This window comes from Neopelma chrysocephalum, unplaced genomic scaffold, assembly GCF_003984885.1.
Source record: "Neopelma chrysocephalum unplaced genomic scaffold, ASM398488v2 Primary Assembly neopelma1_22, whole genome shotgun sequence".
Classification (NCBI taxonomy): domain Eukaryota; kingdom Metazoa; phylum Chordata; class Aves; order Passeriformes; family Pipridae; genus Neopelma; species Neopelma chrysocephalum.
This window is the reverse complement of record NW_020897689.1, coordinates 110,130-133,534: the sequence shown is the minus strand read 5'-3', so window position 1 is coordinate 133,534 and position 23,405 is coordinate 110,130. Positions and strand designations below refer to the sequence as shown.

At 41.5% G+C, this 23,405-nt stretch overlaps 1 protein-coding gene across 2 annotated transcripts; it reads right to left on the bottom strand.

Annotated features, from left to right (window-relative positions):
• Positions 1-14,499: 14,499 nt before the first annotated feature.
• Positions 14,500-22,930, bottom strand: GEM (GTP binding protein overexpressed in skeletal muscle). Of its 2 annotated transcripts, none has more exons than XM_027677012.1 (5): positions 22,782-22,930; positions 20,730-21,072; positions 17,530-17,606; positions 16,854-17,058; positions 14,500-15,666 (listed from the first exon to the last, which is right to left on the bottom strand). In XM_027677012.1, the coding sequence occupies exons 2-5, from the start codon at positions 21,061-21,063 to the stop codon at positions 15,389-15,391; spliced, it is 894 nt and encodes a 297-aa protein (XP_027532813.1). In that variant the 5' UTR covers positions 21,064-21,072; positions 22,782-22,930; the 3' UTR covers positions 14,500-15,388. The 2 variants fall into 2 exon arrangements, with proteins under 2 accessions (XP_027532813.1, XP_027532723.1); XM_027676922.1 differs by having other exon boundaries at positions 14,501-15,666; positions 22,787-22,930.
• Positions 22,931-23,405: the final 475 nt, after the last annotated feature.

Sequence of the window (23,405 nt, the reverse complement as noted above, 5' to 3'; positions counted from 1 at the left end):
TAGTTCTTCAGAGTTGCCTATAGAGATTCCGCAGCTCAAACATTAACTGCATGGAGAATTATTGATACTAATGACTAGGTGTGGTATGAAACAGCAGCCCTGTAAGGAAGCAGTGTGGCTCCAAGGTAATTTACAGCCTTCAATATTTTTAGGTCCTTTGCGATTTTCTTTCTGAATTAATTATTTTCAGTGGGGCTGTGAGAAATGAACACTCAGGGCGTGGGTTGGAGCTCCAGTGGGTAAATTAGCCTTTCTGTAGAAGAGGAGGTGGAGCAGACAGGGCATGGGCCTTGGTTGGAGAACAGGTTTGCTACTTTCCCAGTTACAGAAATAATTCATGTTCAGAAGACAATAATTTGGACATAAAGGTGGCTTGTTTTCACAGCAGATCTGTGCATGGGGAGAAACCAGCCTAGTTATGAGAATAATTTGTTAGTTCTCAACTCAAAAAGTTCAAATTCTGTCTGAGCTCAACCACAGATGTACTTCGGTAGCTTTGAGCAAATCGCTCTATTTGCCCTTTTCCAGATACTCATCTCATAACGGATGTAATCCTTCCTTTCTCTCGTGTGTCATCTTTCATGTCTCTTTAGGTTTACAACCTTTCAAGAGAACCAGTCCCCACTAGTCTCTGTATTTTGACACCTGCAGTAAAGGGAACTGAAATCAACTGGACCATAAAGAACTGTGGTAAAACAAATAAAAAAATAAAATATATTTGGTAAGAAAACATTTGTGCAGCACATTATTTTCTGAATTATGCATCTAAAGAAAGAAATGTTTAGAATTGATTGCAGCTGAAAGGCCTCCAGTTCTGGGAAAAGTTAAGCTTTCTGGTTTGCGTTTCAGATCACCCTTTTCCCTCGAAATCAGTGTTTGTTTCTCCAGGAAAACATCTCTAGGCTGTGCTTTCAACAAGCTTTCAAAGACAACTGTTCTCCATTTGCTCATGCAGTCAGAATGATTCAGACTTTCTCAAAGTTGTCTGCTAGCAGCCTACTAGCTCTTTAGAGCACAGTTCAAAACCAGTATCAAATAAAACATTAAAACTCATTGTTAATGATTCTAAGTAAATATAATAAGGGGAGGGAATTGAACTTTCTTGGAAATATGTTGATTTTAAGTACATACACACAGAATAATCCTGTACTAGTTGAATATGAATGAGCAGTACTTTCAACATGGAGAATTAGTTTCAAAATAGCAAGAATTCACAGCAGCAAAACCAAATTAACATTCACAAATTCCTAATGTCCTTTTAGCCCTCCTTTACATGACAAGTGCAAAATAACTCAAGTCGGTATGTCCAAAGACAGAGCCGTATGAACGATTCTCACATTCGTCTTTCAGATAGTAGTATCTCTGCTCGCAAGTCCAATTATTAGGAAGTGCAGTGTGTTATTTGAAATGCAAATATAGAAATGTAAGGTATCTAATATGCTTCATTGAATGCCTCTATTTTTAAAGTCACTGGAAGAGGTGAGGCTTCTCATAGCCAGTATCTTTCTCTGGTTGAAATAGTTTTCCAGGCACAGAACAACTGCTTACTGGTTGCAACCATGCAGGAAAAAAAAACCTCCTATGTCAAATTCATTACAAAGTCCAGAAACACTTAAGGCTTTACAACAGTCATAACAGGGTGCCACAGATAAAATCATGAGAACAAACTCAGCAGTGTGACTGGTTCCTTGAGCCAGCTATTTCTCTGAGTAAATCCAACAACGAAAAGGCAAATGTCCAGGTGTTCACTGTGTGAATCATTGTTCAGTGAGTTGGTTTTTCCAGAAACAACTCATATCATTAGTCACATCCTTTTCACTCTTCCCATTTATCAGCTCTGTCATTTCTCCCTCGCTCCTTTTTCATTTTTTCTTTTTGTCTTTTCCTGGTTTCAATTCAGCTGATGTCTCTCCATGTACCTGATGCTATATCACATTTCAATAAATCCAAACCAGAGCTTGGGCAGAGATCTCCCGAGCTCGTTTCATTTATAGTTAGGTGTGGCCATAGGCAGGAGGAAGTTGAATAAGCAGCACACCTGACTCTGATGAACAGCACACCCTGACCTTCATTCCCAGAGGATCTCCTTGAAGGGTTTGGTCAGCCCCATCCCTTCAGAAGTTGCCTCACACATGTGATACTCTCAGCCATGCTCCCCACCTCTTCAGGCAAGGAAGTCTGACCTCTCCCCCTGCACGCAGACAGACCATACTGCCTTGCCTTCTTCATCACTGAGAGAAGAGGTCTGCTGAGAAGTTCCTTATTTGCTACCATTAGGTCTTGGTCCCTGTTAGATGCTGAGCTAATGCTGTTAAACTCCCAGGTTATTAAATTTGCCCAGGTCAAGATGATAGATTTTAGTTTCCCTATTTCTTCTAGCAAGCAATGACATAATGGAATCAAATGGCTCTTCTAGAATAAACAAGGCATATTCTAGAGATTACTTGTGTTTACTCTACATTGCAAGACCTCCAAAGGAGATTAAAATTTGAGCTCCATACTGAAGCATGAGAAAATTAACTTTCTTTCAGGGTGCTGGTGTCCTCTAGCTAATTTTCATGATGTCTTAGGTAGCATATGCATTATAAGTTATGAACTGTATATTTCAAAATTACTTTTTTTCCTTATAAATGCAGAAGAAGCAGTTTTGTTACCTCCTCCGTTCATTACTCAATGCATATAAAGACATGTCACCAATTTACACAACTGAAATTATATAACACTCTGTAAAATCTTTTCTCAGCTATAGTCTTTTTACAAAGCATGGTAGTATTATAACAACCATCAAACTGGCAGGCTGACACTATTTTTTTCATTCACACACATATGTAATTGCAGATGGCCATTGGACCTGTGAAGCAGATGGTTTTAGAGCAGTCTGTCATCTGGATGTATGTGCCCACCTATAGGACACTGAAATAGGCATGATAGAACAAACTAGTCTCTAGGGCTTTATTTATCACTGTGATCACAAATTCTGCTCTCTGAACCGGTACATATAGCAGTCATTGGATGAAAATCAGAAAAAAGCCCAGGAGCAAAGTCCAGAGACCGAGACTCCTCCTTCAAACTGAAGCAGGACTCAGATGCTCTTCATTTCTCTTCTCCTCTCATCAGAAATCACAGCCAGCCAATCCCTTCAGATCCTGGGGGATCTGTGGCTCTGGGTCCCAGGTGTAGGGACAAACACTTTCCTGGCATCATCCAAGCCCCAGAGCTCAGGCAGATGCTCATGTTCAGCCCTGTGCTTAGCCTTTCCTGGTCCCTAGCACTGCAAAGCTCACTGCTTCACCTCCTCACCTCCTGGGTTTGCCCTCCTGTGGTTTTTCACTGACCCTGTTAGCTGGGTCAGGAATAAAGGCCTGGAGCTTTGGGGTTGGATTTTGCTCCAAGTGCTTGAGCAAAAAAGCTCAGCAGTGTTTAAGCTTTTTATTATATCTGGTTCTCAACTTCTTTATTAAAAACTGCTATTACAATATCCACATAGTGCATATGCATATATGAAATATATATATGGTGACTGACTTATAATGCACAGGCAAACCAAAATTCAGTGGACCATACAGACAAATCTGCAGTGCCTGGGCACTGCATGTCACATGTCCCACTGCTCAGCTTGGAATCTGGAAAACTGGCCTTTGAAGGAACACATGTTTCAAAAACCAGCACAAATGACTGGAAACTGATACTGTGTGTGTCCCTCCCTCCCACCTGCCCAGCTTTGAATACAGACTTGATTTCTGCTGCTCAGGTTTTCCTGACTCTCACTTTGTCCTGGCTGTGTAAAATCAGCAACAGAACATCAGTCCAACACCCTCATCTCAAGTCTGATGACTCGTCTTAAAGGGTAGGATTTATTGTTGCCATGCTAACACAAACCTAAGAAATGCAGAGCTTGATCAGTGAAGAGAGAACTGCTTCAGCTTTACAGTTTATAATCAACCAGCTTGTTTTGCTGGGATGGGTTAAAAAAATTATGCTTTTTCCCTGAGCAGAGATAAGTCAATACTGGCTTATTTTCACCTTGGTTTTAGCTCTTCTCTTCCCCACATAGACAATATTCATACTGCCACTGCTTTACATCACAAGGTGGAACTTTTACAGCCTGATAAGACACCAAGTGTTCCCTTGTACATAGCATCTCTTATAAGTACTTGTACTGGCAAATGTAATAGCAAGAAGAGCAGCAAGCTTCAGCTCACCAAGAATTTTTCCTGATAGTTGAGTTCCCAGAGTATGTTTCCCTAAATAATATGTGCATTTTGAACACTGAATTGACTTCCTTGAAGTCACTGACAAGAGTAGGAAGAGATAGCAAGGAACTGAATATTTGCATTGACTTTAACTAGCAATGAAGGTACTTTATGTATAAATATCAAACTCTCTTCTCATTTTAGCACTCATTCTTTTCAGAGGAACTTCAAGATGGCCATAAACGTGGTTCCTGATGGAAAAATTGTCACAAATCAGTTCACAGATGTTCACAGAATATTCCAAGTTGAAAGGGACCCCAGAGATCATCAAGTCTAACTCATAAGTGAATGGTCCATACGGGGATTGAACCCATTATTAATACCATGCTCTATTACCTCTCATCTCAGCAGGCCCATGAGGTTTGGTTGCAGCTATGTCTTCCATTGAAAGTATTATGAACTTCCAGAGAAGTGCTAAAAGTGGAGTCAAACCTTCTAGGGATCTCTCTATTTCATTTCAAATTTCACATCAAATTACATAGCTCACCTGATAAACCTGAATCAATGCTGAGACTGACCTTTATTGGAAGGAATTTACTTGCATTATAGGCCAAGCCAAGCATAAATAATTTCATTTATTTCACTTACCTACTTTGGTAATCAAGATCTAGTCATATGGCTGAGACATTAGAAGACAAGGCCTATGGTCTGCAAGAGAGGAGGGTGCACATTTTGCATTGCAGCCACCTGCAAGGAACGTTATTTAAAGTACTAATTCCTGTGCTCAGAATAGAAAATATCAGAAATACCGCATAATTTTTACTCCTGCCAGTGGCGGATGACCAGCTTTTCTGGCACACCATACACAAGCTGGGACCTTAAGGGACTATTTCTATGACTAAATAACTGTGGTATTGACCTATCAATGTATGTACTTTGTGTTCACTTCTGTACTTCCAAAGACTGCAGTGCGACCATTTTAGCTCTTTTTCTGTCTCACTTGTGACTTATATGGAAATGCCTCCCTGAACATACACCTCTGCTTGACATTTATGGAAACTCCATGACTTAATGCCTTCCCTCATCTCCCACCTTAAAGCCTCAAATGTGCCTCTATTTTATTACGTTTCAAGTTACCTTTCAAGGACAGTCAGTAGGATAAATTCATCAATTCAGAGATACCTCTGCCTTTTGGATCTCAAGGTCAGTGCAGCCAGAGGATGAACCAGTAGTTTGAACATTGCAGTGCCCATGAGAAGAGATGCTGTGGTGCTGGCCTGAGCTGGTACAGATAGCCATCTTAGACTCCAGGGATCCAGGACCAACAAAGCTGAAACTAAATACTGTGCATTCAGGGGTTAAATTTCATTGTCAGATACAACAGAAAACAGAACAGACTTCCTCTTTATAAGCCCAAAGACAAGGTTAAAGGTTTCACCAAGAAACAGAAGTGCAAAGCCATTTCCTTTCACCCATGACTCCAGCAAGGTCTTGTGATTGGCTGGGCTTGGGCCAGAGCAGCACCTCATGTCTGCTCTCAAGTTTGCATTTCCTTTCCGTAGGTACAACCCAGACCATATCCCCAGCACGGGTACACCAGGGCAGGGCCGAGCAAACAAGAGCCTTGGCACCCAGCAAGCTCAACTGCTGCAGGCTGGAATCTCCTCCCAGTCCAAAGGGAGACCAGCACACTCTGTAGCTCATCTATGAAACAAAAACCAGCCTAGTGAAGAACACTTTGCCTGAATTTCTTTGTTTTAATGGATCTTCTCTAAGTGTTGAGTGGACCTAGCAGTTCGTGGGATAGTGAATAAGTTGCATCAATTGCTGGTTAATGATACATTTACATTTAGATAAGCATTATAGGAGTTCCAAGTATTTTGCAGACATGGTTTAATCCAGTTTTGCAAGATCTGTAAGAAAAACAATCTCCTTTCCACAGAAGTGGTGCTGCCATTAATTTCAAGAATTCAAAACCATAATTCAGGCCCAAAATACCATGTTAGGCTTAAAAAGGTCTTAATGAGAAAAATAATACGAATTAATGTCTTTTTATTCACCTTTTGTTGTGTGACTCATAATGTTTCAATATACTTATAAAGATTAGAGAGGTTTCTTTGAACAAAAGGAAACTTCTCACATGTTCATAAACTTTTAGAAGTTATCAAACAAAAATGAGACTGTTTCAAGACAGTCTGCTCAGAAGATAAAAATATAACTTTGTCTGAACTTTCTATGTGCTTTTCAAATACATTAGTGCACTATTTGGAATTACAGAGATAATTATCTCCTATCTTTAATCTAAAGCATAAAGAGCTTGTTATCAGTCTAAGGGCTTTGAGTTGTGTTCATGAAACAGTAGTTCAGGTGGTAAGTTTTTATTAATGACTTGCTGGAAATTTAAAGAGCACAATGAACAGCTAATGCAAGAAAAGAAGCAATATATGTCCAATGTCTTTGATGTTCATGCAATCTACTGTGATTAGATGACAGAGAGGAGAGATGGGATGAGGATAGGATATTGCTCTTTGTGGCAATTGGTCACATTCTTTTAATAAAACTGGAGGGGTTTTTTGTCCTCTGTTGCCCCAAACATGTTTAGCTACATGCCTATTTATTTTGAAAATATTTTAATTTTAGTTCAGTATTCAGATTTCTGCATTCGACAGATTTTTGCTGATTTTCTCTTAGAATCACAGAATGGGTAATGTTGCAAGGGACCACAGTGGGTCATCTGGTCCAACCTCCCTGCTCACCTCCAGTGAGGGAAACTCCACAACCTCTCTGGACAGTCTGTTTTAAGATTGTGGTTCAAGGTCAAAATCTCAACACACTATATGTCTTACATACACTCACTTTCCATCGTGCTAAACTCTTAACTAGAGAGGGAAGAGGTTGTTGATTACTTATATTGCAGTAAACTTTGGCAAAGACTTTGCCAAGGATAGACAGTATCACTACAGTAAACGCACAACGGCAGAGACAGTGCAGTGTCTGAGGCTACAGTTCTGCAGAAGGGTTTCCTCTACTGTGTAGCACACGTCAGTCTAGACTGTTGTAACTGAGATCTGACTCCCACAAGCAGACCACAAACAAGCATTTTCTATCTGGAAACGAGAACTGCCATGGGTAGCTTGTACTTCAGCAGCCTTACAGCAGGTGCCATCCACCAAGGATGCAGATGTTCTTCACAGTCCCTATGGTACTCAGAGCAAATCCTGCTTTCCTGGGCAAAGTATTTAAATCTTTTTGTGGATCTGAAGCACTCTGGTAATTTCTCTCTCCTCTATTTAAATAGAAAAGTTCAATCACCATGCTGGTGAAATACTGCAGGTTGGAAATATTAAAGTAATGGCTTTCAAATGTGGAGCTGGACCATAGATAAGGTTTATCTGGACCTCTCCCAGTAGCAGGTGTGTAAGTCAGCCTCCTCATGGCAGAGCCCATGTTTCTTGTCATCCTCATGTCCCTGTGGAGCAAATGCCCTGTGTTTCACATGGTGCTGGCAGGGCTGGAAGTCACTACTTCTTCCTGAGGAACATACCTTCCACAACACAGCGGTCAGCATTGAGTCCTGCACTGGCATTCAAAATGACATCTCTCAATCACATATGGTAGAAAAGGAGGCAGTACTGCTCTCAGCATGAAGAGGGGAAACTGAGATACATGTCTGTTAAATAGACTGGCTGTAACTGTATCAGAAGTCAAGGAAGGAATTGAGACTAAAATTAAGATGTCATCCTTAACACTGAGGTTGCTGTAAACTCAGAGGCACCTGTTTCCAACCAAATTCTATGCATGAAATTACTTTTTCAGGAAAAATGTGAGTCAACTAGTGCATCTATATGCTGTGTCATGGATTGGAGCTCTTTTTAACGGCTTTTGGTAGTCTGGACCACAAGTTATGAAAGAGGTTGCCTGCACAACCTAAATGGAAAATTATACTTGCATGGAAATTTTATTTTTCTTCATCCAACATACCTCCAGTTCTGAGCAGTTTAGAGAAAAGTCTATGCTTATTCTTAATACAATATCTTGTTTCCCTGTGTGCCAAAGTGCAGGACATTTCCAGGCCCCCACTCATGGGAGATAGGAGTACACCTTAAAGGAAGTGGCAGATGGACCAGGTGAAACCATGACATGGTTTCTTCTCATGCAGAAGGATGGCATAACTTCTTACTCACAAGCAAAGCAACAGATCCTTTTTTGTCACTTAGTCCTTTCTTGATTCAATAAAAAGGGCACTGTCTCATCCTCAGAATGCCACTAGTGTGAGTAACATCAGCTGGACTACTTGTTTGAGCAAAAATCTGCAAGCATGTTTGGATTAGGCATCCATCTTCCTCCTCTTTGTATGACAATCCCAAACACTCGCAAGGGTAACAGTGCTGCCCTTTACAAACTTGTAACCTATTTTCAGGGTTCAGTAGAAGATATTTATCTGCAAGAAGGTCTTGATCTGATAATACTTATGAAGACAAGTTTTGTTGCACTTAGAATATAGGAGTTGTATCCTGTGGCCAAACATACGTATTTAAATACCTAATTAGGAAAAAAGCTGTGGATTAAAAATCAGTCATTTTCAAACTAATGCATGAAAGAGGTGCTCAGTGCATTTAAATGGAGTGTAGTTAACATTAAAACCTATTTTTGGTGATGAAGGATGTCATAAAACCAAGTCAGTGGGTAAAAAGATAGCAGGTGAGCAGTCACTGTGGTCTGAATATAGCGTGTAATTGCAGCCAAATATGCCAAAAAACATGGAACATAATCAAAAAGTGTACTGAAAGCAGGAAAGAAAATTATGTTTTATCAGTCTCTAAAACCTAGCATCTGCAGTAGAATGAGCTGCAGCCTCTGTCTCTCAGGTAGCAAAGCACTAGAAAAGGAATAGAGAAGGGCAACAAACAGTTAAGTGGTTGGAGCAGCTGCCTTAGGGGAAATACTAACAGGTTTGGGACTTTTCAGTGTGAAGAGGAGAAAGTTGAGGGTAAAATGATGGATAATTTCAGTTCCACAAAGCTAGTGGAGAAAGTGAGAGAAAAACTGCTGTTCATAAGGTGATATTCCTAAACAGCATCTCCTATTACCGCTTTCCTTTCCCTTCTCAGAGAGAGCACAGGGCTGGAAGTGCCACAGGTCCAAAGTAGTTGGGCATTTCTTCTCTCTGTGTCCTTAGATTCTTTTTTGATAATTACCCAGGGGCAGCTTGAAGTCCATAAACCAAGGAATATCAATTTGCTTTGCCGAAAATATTAGAGGATGGATTTCTGTATGGGTAGAGCACTTATCTGGGATGTGAGAGAGGCATATTTGTTCCATTACCTCTCTAAACTGCAGGCTTATTTACTGCAAGCTTTTTCCACACTTTCTCTATCAACATTCTAAGGAGCACCTGGGACATGGAGAGGAGCTCAGCCTGCTCCTGCCAAGGTGCTTTGCATTTATTGATGGATTGTGTCAGTACAGCTGCACTGGGCACCTCCATTCCCTGGGCTTCATCAGCTACGCACACCATCCCAGCCACAGCACTGATGCCAGTGAAGCTTCTTCTGTCAAAGTCCATGTGCCAAAGGATTTTACACACATCCTGGTGGGGCTGGGTGACTTCCAAATACTACTGCTGGCAAAAATTCTGCCATGGGTGCTAAGGGAGCATCCCAGCTCCAATGGCTTACTCATGAATGGAGCAAGTCAAGGAGCAGCAAATGCAGCCATTCATGACACAAGATTGCATCAAGGGGAAGAGGAAAACCTTAAAACACAGAAGACTGAAAGTATGGATAAAAGCAACTAAAATGATATTATGGTGGGAAAGCTTGAGAACATCCTACTGGGCATCTCTCTGGGGTTTGACAGTATTTAGAGAGGGAATACATCCTGAGCAACGTTAGAGCAAAGCTGTGAATTGTAGAAATACACACACACTACTGAAAGCCACAGGTAGACACAGAAACAGCATCCTGGCCATGTCAAAATTATTGAGGTTCATACTTAGTTCAGTGGAAGTTAAACCACTAAGCAATTCAGTGAAACACACATAGATTTAGAGAATGAGCATCAGAGACCTCAGCAGAGCTGGAGGTCTGGTCACCATGCTCCCCCTCACCCCTGTATGAGATGGCTGCCTGCCCAGTGCCTTCCCATTGCTCCTCCCCGCTCTCTCACTGCTAACTGGGCCTCAGGGGGGCAATGCCAGGTCCAGTGGGGGATGTGGCAATCTGGGCTCACCATACCCACTAAGAGAGCAGTGCAAGAGGGAAGAAATGCTAGTCCTGCATGCAATAAGGACAGATGCAGGAGCTGAAGTCAGGCATCCTTAAGTGTAACCATGCAACAGTCTGAATTTTCTCATTGAAAATTCCCACCTCCCTTTCTCCTGTTGGCCCAAAGAGCAGTCAAAGTTTGGCTCTGGGCAACCTGTGTCTAGCAGGACACTTTTGAGTGCACACATGCAGAGTATCAGCTTAGAAATTACTGTTACTTAAAAAATAATTCCATTTTAAAATTATTCATGCATAAAATTCAGAACTTGGAGGAAGTGTGTTAAACTAATCATTTTCTTAGCAAATCATTAACCAAGTTACAGGTGGTGCTGTAAAGTGAGCCACACAGGACTCATGTGCTCTCTTGAGGGTGCATTGTTCTCGCTGTCTGACAAAAGGGAACCTGTTGCAGCACAATTGCTAAAATCACAAGTAATCAGTACACTGAATATCAGTGTCTCTAGGCAAAAAACCACTACCTTGATGATCTTACATACGTGATTACAGAGGATAAAGGCAGAATAATACAGGCTCCTGGTCACTGAGAGAGGAGGTTGGGCTCACTGCAACACCTGTGGGAAATTTCTGGAGTGAGAACACCAGAAGGAGAGGGCAGGTGGAGGGATTGTCAGGCTGCACACTAACATAATGGAATTTCTTGTCGTGGCATATGCTGGGATTCACCATATTTTCTGCAGCCATTCTTACCCTGCATCCCGTCCCTACATCTAACCCATGGTCCCTTCTGAAAGCAACTCCACTGAACCAGAAATGGAGGGGACTGCAGACAAGGTGGGCAGTTCTCATTAAATATTATTTAATGCACCTTGAAGTCACATCTGATAAATACCTGCAGTGTGCTGAATACCATCAGAGCCCACAGCGTTTGACCTTGTAACTGAGGAATGCTTAGTCCACAAAGGAGAGCCTGAGGAGGACCAGCCTCACAGCTCTCATGAGCATTTATCTCTTACATTTGTGGGTCAGGCACAGGAATGATTTAAACAAAGCCTTCAGCTCTAAAGTCTTCAGAGGTGTTGCAAAGCGTGAGTTGTAGGGTTCACTTTTGAAGATTCAATAACTTATTAATCCAGGGATCTCTTCAGTACCTTGCCTCTTCTCTGGGTGCAACAGCTTTCTCTAAAAAGCCTTCCCAGAGAGAAAGAAGAGTTGTAGCAGATTATAAAGACAATACTGCACAGAACTTAACTGCTTCCTTCCTTTGCGGCAGCTCTGTGTAGGTCTCACTATCATCACCAGGACTGATGCTGTCAGGAGCCCTTTGTCCCATTTCTATCTCAACTCCTAACAGCCTCAGGGAGAGAAGTCTGGTCTTTAAAGTTTTCCAAGGGGTTGATATTGAAAGGCTTGAATATGTGAGGGTTAAATCCAGAGTACATCCATTGATTTAATTGAAAATTTCTTTATTTTACCTGACTAAATTTTATCAATAATTCTCCCACAGTCAAAAGCATGTAACACCCTGCAAATCCACATAGTGCCATAATAACAAATAATTGTTTAGTGTGATTTTTTTGTCCCAAAGCGTAAGTAAACCTTTCTTCTTGCAGTTTGTCTGTCACAATTAAATTAATTAAGCTGGACATACCCAGTAATTCCACTTGCAGATCTGATCTATCTTCTTGAAAAGAGCTTTTTATGACAGTTATTGCACTATAATTGGCATTTTGTGCGTTCTTAGACTTTTTTTCTATATTTGTTTTATTTTGTTTGGACTCTGTGAGTTTTGCCATTTTGGCCTTGGTGTGCTCACTGCTGTGACTCACGTATTCCACAGCTACTGCCAGATCTCTGGGTCCAGTATTGTAATTATTGCATTAGGATCTGTCATTATAGCCCTGACTTAATAAATAGCCAGAAGAGTGATTAGAATTGCTGATTGATCTGTTCCATGGTTTTGGACATTCACATCTGAGATGAACAGAGGGATTTTCAGCATTTCAGATTAAATTACTTTTAATCAGTCATTCCAGGTACACTAGCAGTTATATATATATATATATATATATATATATATATATATATATATATCTTACTATATATATAGTAAGAGTTGCTGTATTTGGTAATCTGGTGATGATCAACTAAAATCATGATTCAGATTCATCTTATAAGCTTCAAAGGAAAGCCCCAGCTCTTCCTCCATGCCCACCTCACTGGAGCCGTGCAGATCACAGCAGGTGATTGCAGTCTCCTTCAGGTGAAACTCACAGTGTCCTTCAGGAGTGCTTCTCAGGCATTGCAGTCCCAGGTGGACAATTAATCTACAGAACCAGATTAGACTGAGTCCAAAGCAAAAAAACCCCTGAAATGTGCAGAGTGGGGATACTCAGCACCAGCTCTCTCACTCCACATCCAGAGGTCAGAGAGTGTAAATGGTGTTTGAGTGAACTGAAGCAACAACTCCATGGAGCGGATGCTGCTGCTGGTGTTTCTTCACCCCAAAGCTTCCCCTGTGCTCTCCCTGAAAGCTCAGGGCAAGCCAGGAGCCTGCAGGGTGAAGCAAGAGGGCCAGTGAGAGGATGACTGGGACACGCAAGGTGGAAGCATATCTTTAAATTGTTTTGGTCCAAAGGCAGTGCTGAGCCTTTCAGAGCAGCAGCCCCCAAAGACAGAATTGCAGTGATGTTTGCTCACCATAACCACAGGAAAAACAAGGTGACACGTTGTGCCCAACACATGGTTCTTTGTAGCAACTTGTGACAGCTTTGAGGAATGGCCCTATCACTTGTTTTTTTCTTTTTTAAATCATGTTTTAGAAGGAATTTTCATTATCCTGGAAGGAGTGGAAAGAGACAAGTGAGGACATGAAAACTTACTAGGTAACTCCAAATTTTTATGATGCCATCTATGTATCAAGTGATGCTATGAACACGGACGGGTTTTATCCCTAAAGGCTGTATGATCAACATGGACATTTTACATTTCTTCAAAACCTGATTAGTTTAGATTTCTAGCTTGACTGATATAGAATAGGCTAAAGAAATGTGATGGTTGCATAGAGCTATACTTCCAATTCCTAAATATAATCTTAAAAATTTCTTTTTCTGTGCAATTTTTTTCCATTCTTAAATGGGGAAAAGGTTCTGAGAGTTTAAAAGTCCCGAAAACTAAATTCCCCAGACTTCTCCGAGTTGACCTTAGGTTGCATGTCAACAGCTCAAAAGCATTAATTCAAAATTCAGCAACATGGATCTTGTCTGTGCTCTTTTCAAAAAGTTTTGTTTTCTGTTCTTGTCAACACTTTATTCTAGATTAGGAATACCCTTCCAGAGAATTCTCATTAGCACAGAGTCATACTGCAGTGTGATCTTTTACCCCTAGAGAACTGTTAGAAGTCATCCACTCAGCAGAGGCAATTCTGGGCAAAGACTCAGCAAGCTCACTCCTTTCCAGAGCACTTTGTGCATGATAGCTGTACAGCTCAAAATAAGAAATCCAGTTTTCACCGTATTAGTGTTTCATCTTGTTGCCTTCATCATCAAGGAAGATGAGCTGCCAGGCTGGAGACCTGGCTTTTCTGAACCATATGCGGGCAAAGTGTGATGACTGTGCCTCTAACCAGCACAGTCGAGAGGAAAACAGTACAATTACACCCATCAGGAAGTGAGGATTAGGACACACCATAACAGCTACCTGCTTTCTGTCCCCGAATGTAGCCTTTCACTTCTCTCCAAAATTGAGGTAATGGTACTTATCTACATTTCCAGGCTAAAGGCCAAATACCTTTTCTAGGAATGATTTATTTTTAACTGTCACCACAACCCCATTTCTATCAGAGGGATACTGTACAGTCATATCTTTGAGTCTCCAGGTGATTCTTGCCTTGAGATACTAGATTGCCAAGTAGCCTGTGTTTAGAGATGTAAGGAATCCTCATTGCACTTCTCAAGTAGCAATTTTGCCCAGCATTCAAAATATTTTCTCTACTTGAAAACATTCTTAGGGATTTCCCACTGAGGCTCGAAGGCATTCATATATTTTATTTATTTTATTAGAAGGCATGTAAGTAAAAACTTGCATATCTGAAAAAAGATATTAGATAGAAAACAGTAATAAAATTAACATTATTATTTTAAGAAAATTGGTAATAAATACATTTCCTCTCAACATTAAAATGCTTGTTATTTTGCACAACAATAAATACAGCATAGCTCTGGCATGGAGAAAGGCCAAGACTGGATACAATAAGTCCATGTGGTTTCATAAAAAAGCTCAGGTGATTTATAAAGGTTTGGCATCCTGCACTTGATGCACTTTGATACAACTTGCACTTTTAATTTTACTATGATTTTTAAACAAACCCATAATATTAAAATATGAGAGGAAAATTTGTTTGATTATAGGATTTTTCCTTTAAATATTTTCAGAGTAAGAGATGTGTAAACTCACTGAAACTCATCCTCAATTAAAAATAAAAACAATGGGTATCTTGGCAGCTAGTCTACAAAAATGCATTTTTTTCAGCTGTGGGTGCCCAAGCCTGACCAGCCAACTAGCAAGGGGCCAATCCCCAGTCAGTTCCTCAATTTTTTACACAGTTTTAAAAAGGAAATATTAATAACAGAGAGAGTAAAAACAGTAGTATTCACTTCCCAAGTCATGGCATTCAAAGTTCTTACACTATTATTCAAAGGTGAGGGGAGAAAGAACAGGTATTCCAGAACAGTTCCCAGCATAATTTTGGGTCATTCTGGTCTATATGTTTCTTTTAAAACTACTGGGAAAAAAAAGGAAGAGAGATATTTCCATACACTGTGCTGTTCTTATGCCAGCACGTATCATCATAATCACAACTGTGAACCTAAGTCACTGATAGCCCAATCTAATATAGATTGATTGATTGTCCCATGACAAAGTTAGATAATGTCCATAAAATGCCACAAGCTCTGGTAGAGTCCAGTACTCTTAAAGTACTGATAGGTCATGGCAAGACTTGGACTTGAGTTTGAAGGCCATGTTCTTGTTGTTCTTGGCAACTATTTTGCCCCAAAAACGCCTGGCTTTCTTGGGGATACTCTCTCTCCGCTTCTGTAGCGCCAGTCGCTTCTCATTCTTTTCCTTGCTATCCCTCCGGAGCCGGACTTGCCGCACGATGCCCTCAAACAGCTCTTTCACGTTGTGCTGCACAGCTGCTGAGGTCTCGATGAACTTGCAGTCAAACACGACAGCGCAGGCTCGTCCCTCTGCAAAATTGCAAGGTGGACATGTCACGGCGGGTCGCAAGCCCCAGGGGCAGCAGGAGGGGAAGTGGAACAACAAGCTGCCATGTGTGGAGGAGTCAGAGCCACCAGGGAATTCCTCAAGCTTAATATAGGCACAGATAAGTCTTTAATCACCTCGTGCTGCCTGTTAGCCCATGATTCATCTGCTCTGTGTCACAGTCCCTTCCCGGGGGGAAGGGGGGGGCAAATCCCCTCCTGGAAAACCCCAGGCCCTCCTGCTGGCTGCAAAGGAAGCTGGGACTGACCGACTTGAGCTGAGACACCAAAGGCTGGAACGCTTAAAACCACATGGCCATCTTAGATGTAGGCTCCCTCAAGCTGCATTTAAGGGTGACCTGCAGGCACACAGCACAGCATAGGAGGTAGGGCACCATCCTCCTCCATGGGCTGTGGGTGTAAACAGGGGGCTGGGGACAGTAGCAACTTTGGTGTGAAAAGACTTACATACAAAACCCTTAATAAAGGTAGAACTATGTCTGTGGCTTTAGGGGTGCATCTGAAATCATAGTTCTTACCCTCAGTTACGTGAGCCTAAGCTAAGCTAAACCTGACAGCTGTCTTTCACACACAAGCCAATTCATGTTGCCTTCAGGCATGCTGTGAACTCATTGACAGGACCACTAAAGAGACATGAATTCATCTACCATCTTTCAAAAGAACTTTCAATCTGGGCAGAGAGGAATGAGAACCATCCCTGTGCTTTCTATGAACTCCTCAGTTCAAACTCTTCACTTGGGGCAACCATGACAAGAGCCAGAGGAACTGTGCACATACCCAGAGAAAAAAGCTAGTCTAGCTCAGCTGGGAAACAGAAGAGCAGAACAGCTGAAGAGAGAAGAAAATGTCAAAACAGAGAAACCCACGTTTCTGATGCACTGAGATCGCACTGTTGTATGTTATGTTGTGTCATATGGTGGTACTTAATAAATATAGAAAAGGGATTATCTGACATAAAATAGCGTTACCAAGAGAGGCTTAAGGATGTGGCAGACCCCACCCAGTACTCTGTCCTGCCAGTCCTCTGTTGTTTTACTGCTCTTTTATTGCCCAGTCCTGATCCCAGTGTACTCCCCCAGCCAGAGTTTACCCAAAAGCTACCAGATGACGTTTAATGTTTATGTTGGGTTTATGCTTATCATTTTCCTTACCTGCCACTGAAACTTCACGGCACCTGACAAGGTCACTTTTGTTGCCAACCAAAATAATGGGGATATCCTCTTTCTGGCGTGCTCTGCGGAGTTGTATTCTGAGTTCAGAGGCCTTCTCAAAGCTTGCTCGGTCTGTGATGGAGTAGACAATCAAGTAGGCGTCTCCCACTTGCATGCAGTGGTCCCGAATCCATTCTCCCTCACGCTGTTCAAATGAAATGGTCAGACATCGTTATGTCCAGAGCAGGTTTTACTTAGAAAGTAAAACATTAGAGAATCCAAATACATTCCTGCTGTAAACTGTAATGGGTATGGTTTGAATCACAGTTATACTAAAAGTAATTCCAATGCGGTGATGGTATGAATACTTCACGATGAAGGAGGGCAAAACCTGCCCCAGATAATTCATTGTGCTGGAATGAACATGATCTGGAAAAAAGCTTGAATGTTTTGTTTTATCATTGAAAAGATGAAGAAGACTTGCACTTCTCAGGTTCACACTGCAGAGCCATTAGGCATGCTTGCCTTGTGTGGGGGTGGCATTAATCCTATATTTTCCCTGATTTTGCTGTATGGAAAACACGTATTTTCTTTCCCAAAAGATACCTACTTTTGATATTAGCAGTCATTCATATGCACTTTTCTTTCAGTGTTTGACTAGAACAAATTAAAGTACCTTATTATCCCACATGTCGAGCAGTATAATGGTTGCACTTTCCCCATCCACCATCAGAGTTCTTTCATATGTGTCTTCTATTAAAAAAAGCAGAAAGGTTGGTAATATATTATTTTGTGGCATCATGTACATTACAAAAAAACAAGCGGTTGATTATGGGTAACTTGTTCACAGTTAAAGTTACTGAGCCAAATTTTAGGCTGGCTCACATTCAGTTCTTTCCTCATTTCCATCAGCACTGAACCTGTACTCTGTTCATTACTGGTTGTCTTACTTTCCATGATATATGAAGGAGGCTGAAAGATCAGGACACAAAATGTTCATTATTTTGGCTGATATTCTCTTTATCTTATGTGGGAGAGAGAAAATAGAACCAGTGGAAGAAATAACCTAAGGCTGAACATTTGCCCCATGGGAGCTGCAGAGTCCAGTGAGGCTGAGTAATGGAAAATATTTGCTTTCGCTTTAGCATGAACAGTTTACGGGTGAACAGTCACTGCTGCTGAGAGCAATACAGCCAACAGCCTACCAAGCAATGGGGACAGGGTGTGTGAGACAACAGCTGTTGAGTTTTGGGAGATTGAGACTTCTGTTGCACCCTAATTCTCTCCCATTTCGCAGTTTCCCGCATTACCTTTGATGTCAAATAGCAAAAGAATCAACAAACCAGAGAAGGTCAGTTATTTTGTACTGAGGCCACAAAAATTCATACCTAGATTATAAACGCTATGTGGCAAAATGCTGCCTAGATCTGAGGAGGCTGTTCGCACTCTGGAAGGGTTGAATTTTGATCACCCCTTGCTGTGAAATCTCAGTCTAGCTTCTGCTTCAAATACTAATCTCTCTTCTCTTCCACAAAGTCGAGGGCATTTGGATGAGCGATAAGGGAGTTGGACCCATTTCTAACCTTACGTTACTGGTCAGTGAAAAAAGCCAGTCTTAGGGCTTCTGAGCATACCAGCCCTCTCACTGTAGCATTTGAAGGATCTGCCCCAACCATGCTTGTAGATAGGACTGTGTCTAACCAGTGCCTCATAATACTTCTACTGGGCATTGCTGGAGTGAACTTTCCCCTAAATTGTAATCAGTCTTTCTTCAAAGCTAGGAATTCATGAAAAAGAATGAGCCAAAAATATTACACATTTAAAATAAAATCAAATAGAGCCCATGCTTGAAACAGTTTAAAATGGCAAGATTAAAAAGACAGAGTTAATCACTTGGAGTGGTTTCCCTTGCAGACCCAATATCATGACATCTGTGCTCGTGGGTTAGCTTCATCTTACAGTCACTAGCAAAGCCTGTCTATAAAAGTAGCTGTACTCCTCCATGAGCTGGCTACCCCGAAACTATCCCCTCTTGTAATAAAATTTCCAGTTTACTAGCTAAAGTTTGGAGAATCGTTTCTTCAAGTAACTGAGCATCTGTGTGAGAATAAGCTCCATGTACACCAGAAGACATCTGAAAGGCTCCTTCTCCACTCTGTTACACACAAAGAAAGTACAAATAGGTACTCCTAGAAAATACTATGCCTAAATAGTCATATTCAGCACTGATTTGCACCTTGGTCAATCCTAAGGAACTTTCATAGAATATAAAACACACTGAAAGTGAGATCTTAGTTCATGTCGTGCTTATTTTGAAGCTGACACTAAAAATGGAGAGATGTAACAACAGCAAGTTTTCCAGTACCTCAGCAGAGCTGGCCTTGAAAATCTGTCACTGCTACACTCCAAGCAATGTTGCTGGGAGTGCAATGGAAAGAGGAAACCACACGGCTTCACATGAAGGAGAAGAAAACTGCCTGACAGGGGTGTGCTAAGCAAGTCAGCTGCACTTTCTGACTGTTTGCCCCACAGACCTACTCTACGTCATTCCTTTAGCACTAGGAAAACTTTTATCAGAGATACTACAGGCTGAGGAGCTGGTGGGACTACAGGAAAAGGTGATGGCAGAAGCTGAAGGCAGAGCACACCTAAATCCATGAACTTCAAATCCCCCAAAGGCATGAAGATCTGTGCCCCCAGTCTGAGACAGCAAGCATGGAAAACATGAGTCTGACTCTCCTGATGCTGGGCTGTATTAAATCCCGGGCAAAACCTCTCCCATCTGGGGAGTTAAAGACAGAAAAAAAGTTGTCCAGCCTATGCCCCACTGAAGGCTGGAAGAGAAGCCCAGAAACTCTCAGTGTTAGCACTGGCACCATTGCACCAAGGGATTATAGGAAGGAGAAGAAAGGGATATTGGAGAGACAAAGAAAGTCCTGCATACTTGCAGATAAGCAAAACCAGGCAGCAAACTGCATGTCCCCTGAAAGCAACAGCGACTGAATCCTTAGAGCCACTGCAGATTTCTGTGGCAGCACAACACTTCCACATCAACATCCTGCACACAATATAGCTCAGGACTTGGTGCCACAGCTTCACCTTCTGCATGATCTGATCTTTCAGATTAAAGAACACTTTGCAATCCTAAACAAAGCAGAGGAGGATAGCAAGGGGGAAGCATCAAAGAAAACCCTACAGCTTGTGCTTTTTCCTCCCCAATGGGCAATAGGAATTTTCCTACTCTGTTGAAAGACTGTTATCTGCTTTCCCCCTGGGGGAACCTCTGCTGTTCAAGCAACATGAAATGAGACCTATACTCAAAATTTTATATATTTTTCTCAAACTCCATACAGCCTGTGCTGAGGCAATGTGTTTATACAGAAAGGCTGAGATGACTTCTAATGACAAATATTTTGGATGTGACTTTTTCTTTATATATAATTCCTAAATATTTAATTCTTGTAGAGCATGAGGACCTTCAGTTATTTTCTCTCCCACACAGAAAGATGGAGTCAGTCACGTGAAGCTAGTGGTGACACAAATGTTGGACCAGCAAGAAAGCTGAAACAGCCTCTTGTGTAGCATCATCACAGGCAGGAATGAGGCAGTTTTCAACAGGTATTTTGGAATGAAATAGCATGGGAATCTGATTTGCTCTCTTTCAGGGGCTTTCAGTCATGGTTGGTATCTTACTTATCTCATTTTCCTTTCTTGTCTTCTTAAAAGAGATGCTTGAGTTGAATTAGTTTTGATGATCAGATCCAAATGTTTGTTACCTCTGTTTTTTATTAAATGGTCTCTGTTTCTTTTGTGCCAATTACTACTGGCAGAGCTGACTGCAAGCAAACACAAAGACCCCAGGACATAATTACTTACCTCCCAGTACCTCACAGTCGCTGTCGATGCTGTCATGCACCCCTGCAAAGATGTTGGCTAGCGAGGACTTCCCCACACTGTGCTCCCCGATCAGCACCACCCGGTAGCAGTTGCTACCAGACTCAGAGGAGATGACAGAGTCAGACGACTCCGAGGACCAGCTCCTTCTGTAATATTCATCGGGACTGATGGTGTATCGCTTTTGTGGGTTGTACTCATTGGAATCTTTCTGGACCAGCAGATTCTTTCCATCAGCAGGGATGCTCCATCGCTGCTGCTGCTGGTGCAGACTGCTATTGTGGGTGCGACGCATGGTAACGTTGTTGAGAGTCATTTTGAACTCCTAGTGAGAAATAGGGAAATAACAAATGTTACCCACAAAACATTTAGAAATGCATTAATGCTCTCTTACAAACTTCAAGGCAGCACATCCTCTGTAGGGACCTAGTATATAAGAAAAGTTAGCCTTTCTGCACTCTTTTGTATTTGCTAGTACACAAAGAAATACTACTCGTTAGTGAGTCAGAGCGTAGAGATAATGCCACCCTCACATGCTAAATCCTATCTTGTTTAGCCTTTACAAGCTCACAGATATGCCAGCTGCAGACCTGGAGAGAGGGAGGCATTGCTATGTCCCAGGAGAAGAAGGAAGGGGCAGTGCTCACCACACCTGTTGTACACAGCAGCTGTAGGCCTGCTGAGAGGCTGTCTATGGCAAAGGCAACGTTCCCTATCCTTTGGCTTGACTGGAGGCAAACAGAGGCACTGGTCACAGTTGTCTCCAACTGCCAGTGCGACCAGGTGTACAGCATCTTTCTCACTGTCTCAGTTAAGAGCTGAAACTTTTGGGAAAACAATAAAGCATCACTCACTGCACTCTTAGACAACCCTGTTATAAGAAAAGAGCCACGCAAGCAAGTCTTGCTATGATGGGGTGAGTTTGGGTCTTGTCTGTAGCCAGGTAAACAAAGAATGATTCTGCCTCAGAAAGTGACTTTTTGTCTGGTAAGAGGGACAACACAGTGAAGTCCAACAGCTCTTCTGAGGAGGTACAGGTTATAGCTGCTACAGGAGGTATCACTATCATTAATTTATAGATATTAAATCAATAACCTCATTTACTGCACAATTAGTTAGATAAGTTCACTCTTCTTGTCTAAGTATAGCTCATAATTACATTTTACTCAACAAACTCTATTTTGCCTTGCTTGGAGGCAGAGAACAGTGATGTCATTCTCACAGGCCAACAGCTACCATTTTTAGGAAAGTTACTTTGATACATTCCAGCTCCCAAAGTGACAGTTATTTAGACATTTTGCTTTTTTGCCATATTTCTCTGTTTCTTGGCTCTCTCTTCCACGTTAGTAAATAGGATAATTGTCCATAAAATGCACCCAATCACTTTCAGACTTCTGTAATAGGTGGTGGACAATAAAAAGTACAGCAAAGCATCAAAGCAACATGCACAAATTACTATTCTTCTTCACACAAGACTGTCTGAAAACTTCTGTGAATAAGTGCCCAAAAGGACATAGGTCAAATATACAGAAAAAGTACTATCTCAACTTATTACGGCATACACAATATTTTCTCTGTGATGTGCAGTAGTTCAGGGTAAAATGAGATTATATGCATGGTCCTAGTCATGGTAACTTTGTTGGCAAGAAATATATCTAAACTAGAAATCATGCACTCAGTAGAGGCTGCTTCACAAACAAAATTAAATATTTACTACAGCTGAATTTTAAAATGCGTTTTTCCCCTGCAGTATCCCTATTGAAAAGACCAGATGAGAATGGCCAGCTTTGATTCAGTCAAACAACAAAGCACAACTCACAATCTGCAATAAACAGTCACTCACAAAACCATCACAAACACAAACATTTTACGATTTAGCCTCTAACTAATTACCATACTTCATTAAACAAAGCCAAATGCGCCCCTGTCACACACTGCCTTCCAGGTTCAAACTGGTTTTGTTACCCCATACTGCTTTAAGCTGCCTGAGTCTCTAGCACCTTCAGTAAAAGAACCAGTCAGAATCCACTCTGCCTTACTTGTGCCAGGCTCCTCCAGGCAGTCCAGTCCCTCGCTCACGCTGCCCTTCTCTCTCAGTGGGCTGTGATGCACTGAGCTGCTCTGCTGAAGTAAATCCTCTCCTGCTTGGGGGCTGCCCCTTTAATTCTTTCTCAGCAAACCTGGTTTATATTAAGCCCATCTGATCAGAGACAGGGCTTTTCCGTGACGTGGTTGGCCTTTCCATACAACAGCCAGCCCCCAGCTGGGAGGAAGCAGACATGCAGAAGAGCAAAAACTTGCAAACAATCTCAAAAGACTTAAAATCATATGATTGCTTTAATATTGCCAGTAAAATAAACACATTTGTTTCTTCCATGATGAAAACAGGAAAGTGGAACAAAGCAAAATAATACATGCCATTTTGCCTCAGACAGTTTTTAATACATATGTTATCAAAATTAATGATGATTAAAAAGTTGCCTAAGTTTCATTAATGCATTTAATTCTCTAAATATATTATGCATCTGTTCTCTGTCTGCAAAACACACTTAAGCCCCCGCTGGATAAAACATTTCTTCGGAATAAAATATCTCAATGTTATTTTGGAATTATCTTTGAAGTAGGAATATTATGAGGGGGGTGAGTTGTTAGTTTGCT

Coding starts and splice junctions, on each gene's coding strand:
- GEM (XM_027677012.1), bottom strand. CDS start 21,063: ATGACTCTCAACAACGTTACCATGCGTCGCACCCACAATAGCAGTCTG. Junction 17,059..17,529: donor TCGACATGTGGGATAATAAG/GTACTTTAATTT, acceptor TCATTTGAACAG/CGTGAGGGAGAATGGATTCG. Junction 15,667..16,853: donor CCGTGAAGTTTCAGTGGCAG/GTAAGGAAAATG, acceptor GCAATTTTGCAG/AGGGACGAGCCTGCGCTGTC.